Below are 9,565 nucleotides of genomic sequence, written 5' to 3' on the forward strand. Positions count from 1 at the left end.
ATACAGTTGGTTAATAATCGGCTATTGGTATTGGCCAAGAAAATCTTTATTGGTGCAACCCTATTAACAACTGATAGCCACTTTATAATACATTAGTTTTAGATACAAATTAAAAGTTTAACACTTAAATACTAAAAATAATTAACAAAATAAAAAGAAACATACTAAAAGAAAATGGGTGGGGCAAAAAAAATATTGGTATTTGGGAAATTGGTGGTAGATGTTATTCTGCCAGAAATTAAGCACCATCAGACAAAACTCTAAATGCAACTGCTCTCTCAACCATTAAAAAAAATTCAAGACAATTAAGAACCACTGCTACTATGCGGATATGTAGGGTTTTTATTTAAGTGATAAAGGTCTTAACAATAATGAAAACCGCAGCACATATATATGTCAGGGTGGTAGCAATGTAGATGTTCCCCAAACAATCACACAACCTGCCATACCCAGCTTGCAGAACCATTTTACTGATGCCAGCTGGTTATGGGTCCAGGTTCTGCTGCCGGATTCCAAGCAACAGAAAACAATGTGTTGGGGGATGGGGAAGAAGCACAAGCAACAGCTGTGTTAACCTCCACACTGGCAGGTCCAGCCCAAGAGGTCCCTCTTGGCCTAGATTCAGTTCGCAAGGGCGACAGTTTGAGGAGGACTGATCACATACTCTTTTGTAAGACTATATGTCTCCTTCCACATTTTTAAAGATCTTACATGTATATTGGCTTAATTTTAAATTGTGATCTTAAACCCAATGTTATAAAAGACTTAAGGGTTGCAAAAATGAGTGCAAACTCATTTTTGTTCTAACTGCATATCTTTTATATTAGTTTAAACTAATAAATAACAGGTTTAAGCTAAATACATGTAACAAAACACTTTCAAATGAATAATAGTTGTTATTCAAACTATTTAAACTTCACCAAACTTGTCATAAACAGAAGCTATGTGAGATTTACTTTAATGAACAAACAAAAACATTATATTGTAATATAAAATCTAATCATTTTAAACCAAAAAGTTTTCATTTACTCTCATAAGTCAAACTTATGGTACTCATTCCTCATCCAAGAGCAGAGAGACTCTTTGCAAACATAAGAGTTCCACAATACCTTATAGCTTTCTAATACACTGCTGTATAATACATGCATAATTGTTTTCTTGCAGGTTGGCGGATCTCCTCCGGCGGGCTTTAAACTAGGCTCGTCGGGGGGAGGGGAAGATGAGGGCGGGGGAAGCTGTGGACCATCAAACCAGGTGGCACCAACAAGGACAGCCCAGCCTGAAGAAAGAAAGCTTTGGGAACATGAAAGACAGGGGGTGGACAGCAATACGGCACAGGTAAGGAACGAGAAGGTAAGAGACAAAGAGCCCTTTGGGACTTGGAGCGGGGGGGCAGCAAAGGCACCAGTCGCAGGGCTCAAGTGCCTATATACTAATGCTAGGAGCATGGGGAACAAGCAGGATGAACTAGCGCTCCTGGTTGCACTAAATGCCTATGACTTAGTGGGGCTGACGGAAACCTGGTGGGATTCATCCCATGACTGGGCGGTACATATCGAGGGCTATAGATTGTACAGAAAGGACAGGGTGGGGAAAAAGGGGGGAGGGGTTGCACTCTATGTTAAGGAGCAATATACATCAACCCTCATCAAGACAGAATCAAAGGATGAGGAAGTAGAAGGACTGTGGGTTAGGCTACATGGGGGGCAAGGAGAAAAGGATTTGGTGGTAGGGGTCTGCTACAGACCCCCACATCAAGGGGAAGAAATAGATTTGGGGCTCCTGAGGCAACTCTCGGAGACCATAAAAGCTAAAGAGGCGGTGGTCATGGGGGACCTAAACTACCCGGACATCTGTTGGGAGACACAGACAGCAAAGTCCCACCGCTCACGCAGGTTTCTAACCTGTGTACAGGACCTCCACCTGACGCAGGAGGTACATGGTCCCACTAGGGGGAATGCCTTACTGGATCTGGTACTGGCAACGGGGGATGACATAGTAGGGGACCTACAGATCGGTAGCCATCTGGGGGACAGTGATCACCTAAAAATACAATTCAACATAAGGCGTCGAGTGGGTAAGGTAACTAGTAGGGTGAATGTGCTGGACTTTAGGAAAGCTGATTTCAGTGAACTCAGGCGATTAATGAAGGACGCACTGCAGAGTAGTAGTTTTGAAATGATGGGAGCCCAAGAAGGGTGGCTGTGCCTTAAGGAAACTATCCTTCTCGCACAAAGCGAGACGATCCCCGTGCGAGGTAAAAGAGGGAAAGGGGCCAGGAGGCTTCCCTGCCTGACCAGAGAAATCCAGGGCAGACTAAGGGCCAAAAGGGGAGCACATAAAAAGTGGAAACAGGGAGAGATCACCAAGGAGAAATATACCTCTTCTGCTCGTGCTTGTAGGGAGGCAGTTAGACAGGCCAAAGCTACCATGGAGCTGAGGATAGCAACCCAAGTAAAAGACAATAAGAAATTGTTTTTTAGATATATAGGGAGTAAAAGGAAGGCCCAGGGAGGAATAGGACCCCTGCTAAATGGGCAGAAACAATTGGTGACGGACAGAGGGGACAAGGCTGAACTCCTCAACGAGTTCTTCGCCTCAGTGTTCCTAAGCGAGAGGCATGACAAGTCTCTCACTGGGAGTGTAGGGAGGCAGCAGCAAGGCACCAGACTTCCATGCGTGGACCCTGAGGTGGTGCAGGGTCACTTGGAGGAACTGGATGCCTTTAAGTCGGCAGGCCCGGATGAGCTCCATCCGAGGGTACTGAAGGCACTGGCCGACATCATTGCAGAGCCACTGGCGGGAATATTTGAATGCTCGTGGCGCACGGGTCAAGTCCCGGAGGACTGGAAAAGGGCCAATGTGGTTCCCATTTTCAAGAAGGGGAGGAAGGAGGACCCAGGCAACTATAGGCCAGTTAGTCTCACCTCCATCCTTGGCAAAGTCTTTGAAAAAATTATCAAGGCTCACATTTGTGAGAGCCCGGCAGGGCAAGTTATGCTGAGGGGAAACCAGCATGGGTTCGTGGCAGGCAGATCGTGCCTGACCAATCTAGTCTCTTTTTATGACCAGGTTACAAAACGCCTCGACGCAGGAGGAGGGGTGGATGTCGTATACTTGGACTTCAGGAAGGCCTTTGATACGGTATCCCACCCCATACTGGTGAACAAGTTAGGGGGCTGTGACTTGGATGACTGCACAGTCCGGTGGGTGGAGAATTGGCTGGAGGGTCGCACCCAGAGAGTTGTGGTGGATGGGTCGGTTTCGACCTGGAAGGGTGTGGGCAGTGGGGTCCCGCAGGGCTCGGTCCTTGGACCGATACTCTTTAATGTCTTCATCAGCGACTTGGATGAGGGAGTGAAATGTACTCTGTCCAAGTTTGCAGATGACACTAAGCTATGGGGCGAAGTGGACACGCCGGAGGGCAGAGAGCAGCTGCAAGCAGACCTGGACAGATTAGACAAGTGGGCAGAAAACAACAGAATGCAGTTCAACAAGGAGAAATGCAAAGTGCTGCATCTAGGGAGGAAAAATGTCCAGCACACCTACAGCCTAGGAAATGACCTGCTGGGTGGCACGGAAGTGGAAAGGGATCTTGGAGTCCTAGTGGACTCCAAGATGAACATGAGTCGGCAGCGTGACGAAACCATCAGAAAAGCCAATGGCACTTTATTGTGCATCAGCAGATGCATGACAAATAGGTCCAAGGAGGTGATACTTCCCCTCTATCGGGCGCTGGTCAGACCGCAGCTGGAGTACTGCGTGCAATTCTGGGCGCCGCACTTCACGAAGGATGCAGATAATCTGGAGAGGGTCCAGAGAAGGGCCACTCGTATGGTTAAGGGCCTGCAGGCCAAGCCCTACGAGGAGAGACTAGAGAAACTGGACCTTTTCAGCCTCCGCAAGAGAAGGTTGAGAGGCGACCTGGTGGCTGCCTATAAGTTCATCAGGGGGGCACAGAAGGGAATTGGTGAGTATTTATTCACCAAGGCGCCCCCGGGGGTTACAAGAAATAATGGCCACAAGCTAGAAGAGAGCAGATTTAGATTGGATATTAGGAGGAACTTCTTCACAGTTCGAGTGGCCAAGGTCTGGAACGGGCTCCCAAGGGAGGTGGTGCTCTCCCCTACCCTGGGGGTCTTCAAGCGAAGGCTAGATGTGTATCTAGCTGGGGTAATGTAGGCCCAGCACTCTTTCCTGCTTATGCAGGGGGTCGGACTCGATGATCTGTTGAGGTCCCTTCCGACCCTAGCATCTATGAATCTATGAATAAGGCAGAAGTACAGTCTAGATGAAAAAAAAGATCTTCCTGAAAATTGTGCAATAATGCATCTGCTCTAAGTAAGTAAATTATTGATTTCTATCTACATTGCTCTGCACCTGTTAGTGAATGAGAGAAGCAAGGTAATGCTATTCTCTGGGTCTTCAACAAAGTGTGACCCTATTGTACAACATATTAGAAAACACATTTGATGAATGGTCAGAACTACAGGAAGGCAACAGCAGGACTATTAAAAAATAAACCTGTTTCAGCCTTAACATTTGTGCATCGTCCCCCCTCAAAGCAAGGGCTCTAAAATATGCATCCTTACTTAAAAACTGCTGTCACCCCTAGGCACTGAGCAGCATTTTCAAGTCCAAAATTGAGCTCATCTAAGTAATAAATGGGTTCTCTGTAAATAGACAGGCAATATTAAAATTGGATAGTTATATCAGTGTTCTGAAAAAGGTGGCTAGTTAAGGGATACAAAGGAGTGGTTAGTAAAAAGTGAAGTTAATTTCTGGATCTGTAAAATCTGAAAGCATTTGATGCACGTGATCTAGAGCAGTGAGGAGCCACATGCATTTAAAAAAATAGAGAATGACTAACCTGCTTTCAATGTTAAGCTGAAGAGTCAAAAACAAAAGGTAAAAACAATGTATTTTTAAAGTGTCTTATTTCCACCAAGATCATTTGATGATATTTACATACTCAAGATGCCATTATTTGTATTTTCTTCCCCACTTATAAAGTTAAAAATATAACAAAAAGTATTAATTCAGGTTTACTACTTGAGCAGAGATATCTATACTAGTGTCCTAATACTCAAGTTCTAGAACTCTATTACTGAAAAAAATGGTTTTACAAGTCATTAGCATAACCTCTTAATAGCCAGACAGAATAATAGAAAAGTACAACTAGACTGGACCTCTAGAGGTAATCTATTTCAAGCTAAAAGTACCTTAATTTATTTTGTGTAATTGGCAGTCCAAAACAACTGGCCATAAAACTAAGGCTAAAAAATGCTTGTCTGATTAAATTTTTAATCTGAAGGCCTGTGATGAAAAATTAAGATATAGAATGTTTTTAACCATTACGAATATTTATTAAATTGCAAGAGAAATAGGGAAATTACATTAAAAACACCTGTTATCATTGACAGAAGCATGCCTGTACAAGCTAACATTTGAAGTGTCAAATTTTGATAATTTCACTGAAAAATAGGGAATAAAATCCAAAATCTGAGCAGTTTCACATTACAGATACTTTCATGTTAAAGGACTCTACAAGTCCTCCCTACAAATATCATCATTTCAGGCCTCTCTGATATGCAGCCATCCATCTCTGAGGTTTTCAATGAGATGTAAACTGAGTGGTATGGTGAAAAGAGACCAGCCTTTATTTTTACCAATTATCCCCTTTTGTGGCCAGAGGTTTAAAAAGAGGCAACAAGAAGATACCTTTCTTTACTTGCTCATTTGTGGTGCTCACTACAATCCAATATCAAGGCAATCAGCTTAGCGTTTTAAAACCCATGACATCTCTTTGAATAAGTATATTCTCTCCAGACCTTGTTTCAGGACCTACAATCCCTCCCTGCTTCTGTCTTCACTGTAGGCTACGGTATACTATCAGTGGAAACGGTCACGGACCACAAAACCTACATAAGTTTTGTTTCTATTTCTTCCAGCACTGTTTGAACACAAACATCAATACACCCTGTTAGAACACACAGGTCACCCAGATACATTTGACAGTATGAAACAAATCTGATCATTTAATCTTGTTTTAGTATTTATAATACAGCCTACAGATGTTTGACTTTGACAAGCATAGACACCACATAGTACACAAAAATACGCTTTATACATATCTCTGTCTATACATACTATTTCCCCACTGCACCAACACTTGAGGGCACCCAGCCCACAACAGACTAGTAGTACCTGCCACTCCAACCAAAAAAGGTGGAGTACTGTAATAGCTTTACATTTCTGCTAAAATTATTGTTTCCAAATTGACTGATAGTGAAACTTTAAAAGTTAGTTTTAGCCTTCAAAAAGCTGAGATGCTGTTGTGGGCTGAGGCCCAGATACTGAATGTTGTTAAAAACAGAAGGCCCACAAGATTTTTTCAAATGTATGATTATTGAATAGGTACACAAGAACTTCAATATAAGCAATACTAAAGATAACAGGTAAACATCAGAGTCCAAACAATGAAGGCATGCTTGAAGGATATTGCTTAGTTGACCACACCTGTTGTCAACCCTTCTGTACTTGTTTCTTGAGTACAGAATATCCAGGTGCCCCATCATACTAAAGGTGATGGGGGGGGGGGGAGCGGCAAGTAGTAGTTTTACCATGCGTTAGCCATGTTAAAATCTAGTGTGAAAAGGTAGGTAAATATTAATCAACCATTACAGAGATGGTAAAAAACCCTATGCTTCCTTTACCCAGCTATAACCTTGATTTATTAACATGTGAGAACTGTGACTTGATTTATCCAAATAAGTTCAAACAAGATGTTAAATGTCTCTTTTTCCCTATTGTAGACAGTTAAAGAATCATCTAACACCATTGTAAATATTCAGGTTACACAAAGGAGTTACCTTCAGGGTGTCAACAATTTTAAGGGCAATTTCACCTACATATTCTTAATACAAATATAGGATGCACAAAAAAATTAAGTTGAAAACTTATGGAAACAAAATTTATGGAAACAAAACCTTTGTTCTGTGATCTCATGTCACCAACTTATCACAAGGCAAGTGAATATAAAACCAGTTTATTGCAGCTCTCTTTTTGCAATATTCTCTTTAGGACTGTTCTATTCCTAACACTTAATTGGATTAAACTATTATGACCATGGTAGTATTATTTATACCCAGTGGTTTTTCTTTAAAAAAAACAGACTCTCTCAGATGTGGCCAACTGACTATGCTTGAAAAACTGTATTCCAAACAACTATATTCCAACCTATCACGCTCCTGTGCTTAGACCACTGAATGTAAAATTGAAAAAAAAATGCTACATTGTATTTATGTGATTTACTTTAAATTCTCAAGTTAATCCAGAAAAAGAAAAACAGGCAATTTCACTTTTGTTTATAATCAGTAGCACTTCCAGGTTCACGTTGGTAATTTACATAACCCTAACTGGAAGACATTTCAGAATTGATTAAAAGGCAGAGTTTTTCTCCCCGCCCCAGCTAAGCACTTCTTTGATCCAAAGCAGGCTGGCAGAGATCCTCCGAAACTTTCTGCTTGTTAGAAATACATTTTTACAAGATCTTATTTCCTCTATGACCTACAAAATGTATGTTTTTTCTCTGACAGCCCTTTTGACATGAACTCATTCACTTACTGAAATTCACTTACATTTGTATTTCTAATCCGCACATGTAAAGCTGACCTGCAAAGGAAAAATGGGCTTTGTGCCATCTTTTTAATACAAAGATCTCAGAATTCAGGCTCTCCAGGAGGAAATCTGCAGAAGGTTTTTCTGGAAGACCCAGAGAACTTGAATTCTTAGACCTTAACTGAGAGATGAAGCACTGAATGTTTAACAAACCAATCTCCTACTTAGCTACTTACGCGAGACAAAAACGCATTTGAACAATATGACTCACTTCCCCTCAATCAGGTTCCACTTCTGTTTTTACGATAACCCTACTTGCTCTCCATCCATCCATGGACCTTTGTGGAAAAAAAGCAGGCAAGCCCCACATTTCTAAGGCCAGACCAAACAAAACAGCACCCAAGCACAGCGTGGAGCCTCCCACCCACTACAAGGAAATGGCTTTGCTTTTTCATTCGCAGGTCACATTCCAAAGGTGAAGAGACTTTTGGCAACGCCTTCCCATTACTCAATTCAACGTGACTCCTTTACTGGGGAGCACTTCTAAAACAAACCTTGTAACCTTGCTTTCTCAAGGTTGGCAGCATCCTGGCTGCTTCGGTAGAGGCCAGGAGGAAAATAAAACGAATCTGTGAAGAAGTGGCCGGCAATAGGAGTAAGATTTTTATAGAGCCACAGAAAGTTGGGTTTGGAAGGGCCCTCTAGAGGTCATCCAGTCCTGCTCAAAGCAGGACTGTACCCAATTAGATCATCTCAGTCAAGGCTTTGTCTAGCTTGGGCTTAAAAACCTCCAAGAATGGAAAGGTCACCACCTCTCTGGGTAGCTTCTTCCAGTGCTACCCACTACCCTCCTAGTGACAGTTTTTCCTCGTATCCAACCTAATCTTCCTGTGATGCAACCTGAGACAGTTGCTCCTTGTTCTGTCATCTGCCACTACTGAGAACAGTTTAGCTCTAGCCTCTTTCCAACCCCCTTCAGGTAGCTGAAGGCTGCTATTAAATCCCCTCAGTCTTCTCTTCCCCAGACTAAACAAACCCAGGTCCTTCATTTTCCCAGGACAGTGGGGGTGGGAACAGTGCTACCCACAGATGCAGACCCCCTGGCTGCCCAAAACAAAGGAAAACCAGGCACCGGAGGCCACTTCCTACTCCAGATCCCGCTACCCTCGGCCGGCCCGGCGCGAAAGAGCCGAGCAGCGCTCCCCGCCCCGGGGCTAATTTGCGGTAACCCCCAACCCGCGTCCACCATAACCCCAGCCTGGCCCCGGCGCCGCCCGCCTGGGGACGGAGGAAGGGGGGTGGGAAGGGGCACGTGCTCCCCTCGCGCCGCAGCCCCAGAAGCGGAGCCGCGCGCAGAGTACGGATGGGGGAGGGGCGCGCGGGAACGGCTAACGGCGCGCAGGCAGCCGTTACCTCCACGCTGCTGAGCGGCCCCGCGCCTACTGCGGCTGCCTCGCGTCGGCCCGGCCTTAGCCCAGGCCCCGCCCCCGCCGCGCGGCTTGTGCTGCTGGTGCTGGTGCTGCCGCTGCCACCGCCGCCGCGCGCTGCCTCGGCTCCGCGCGTCGCCATGATGTGACGGAAGCATCCAAACAAGCAGCCCGGCCCGGGGTCCCGGAAGCTCTCGCGCTCCTCGCCGCAGCCAATCAGCGCGCGGCTTCTCCGCCATCACGTGGCGCCCTGCCCGCCTCGCGGCATCTCGTAGGGCCTACAGCTCCCGGCGTGCCGCGCGCGCCCGGGCCGGGCCCGCTCCAGAGCTGCGGGGCTCGCCGGGAGCTGTAGTTGCAGCCGCCCGCGCAGGGCCGACCTGGAGAGGGCGGGCCCTGGGGCTGCATGCCCTTGAGCGCAGGGAACGCACCGCGTGCGGTGCCCGCCCGGCTTTTCCCGGCGGAGGACGGACTTCTTGAGGGGGCGGGGCAGTGGGAAAGAAGCAGCTGCAGTAAGGGGC

The 9,565-nt window shown here is 45.4% G+C and overlaps 1 protein-coding gene across 1 annotated transcript in view; it reads right to left on the reverse strand.

The window, feature by feature from the left end:
* TXLNG (taxilin gamma) overlaps positions 1-9,243 on the reverse strand; it is a 32,939-nt gene extending 23,696 nt beyond the window's left edge. Inside the window, exon 1 of the mRNA XM_090063053.1 lies at positions 9,034-9,243. Coding sequence (XP_089919179.1) covers positions 9,034-9,189 — 156 coding nt within the window. The 5' untranslated portion in view covers positions 9,190-9,243. The remainder of the gene's footprint in view (positions 1-9,033) is intronic.
* Between the last annotated feature and the right edge of the window lie 322 nt (positions 9,244-9,565).

The sequence above is a fragment of the Crocodylus siamensis genome, chromosome 1 (assembly GCF_052110815.1).
Source record: "Crocodylus siamensis isolate JL-2025a chromosome 1, ASM5211081v1, whole genome shotgun sequence".
NCBI lineage: Eukaryota > Metazoa > Chordata > Crocodylia > Crocodylidae > Crocodylus > Crocodylus siamensis.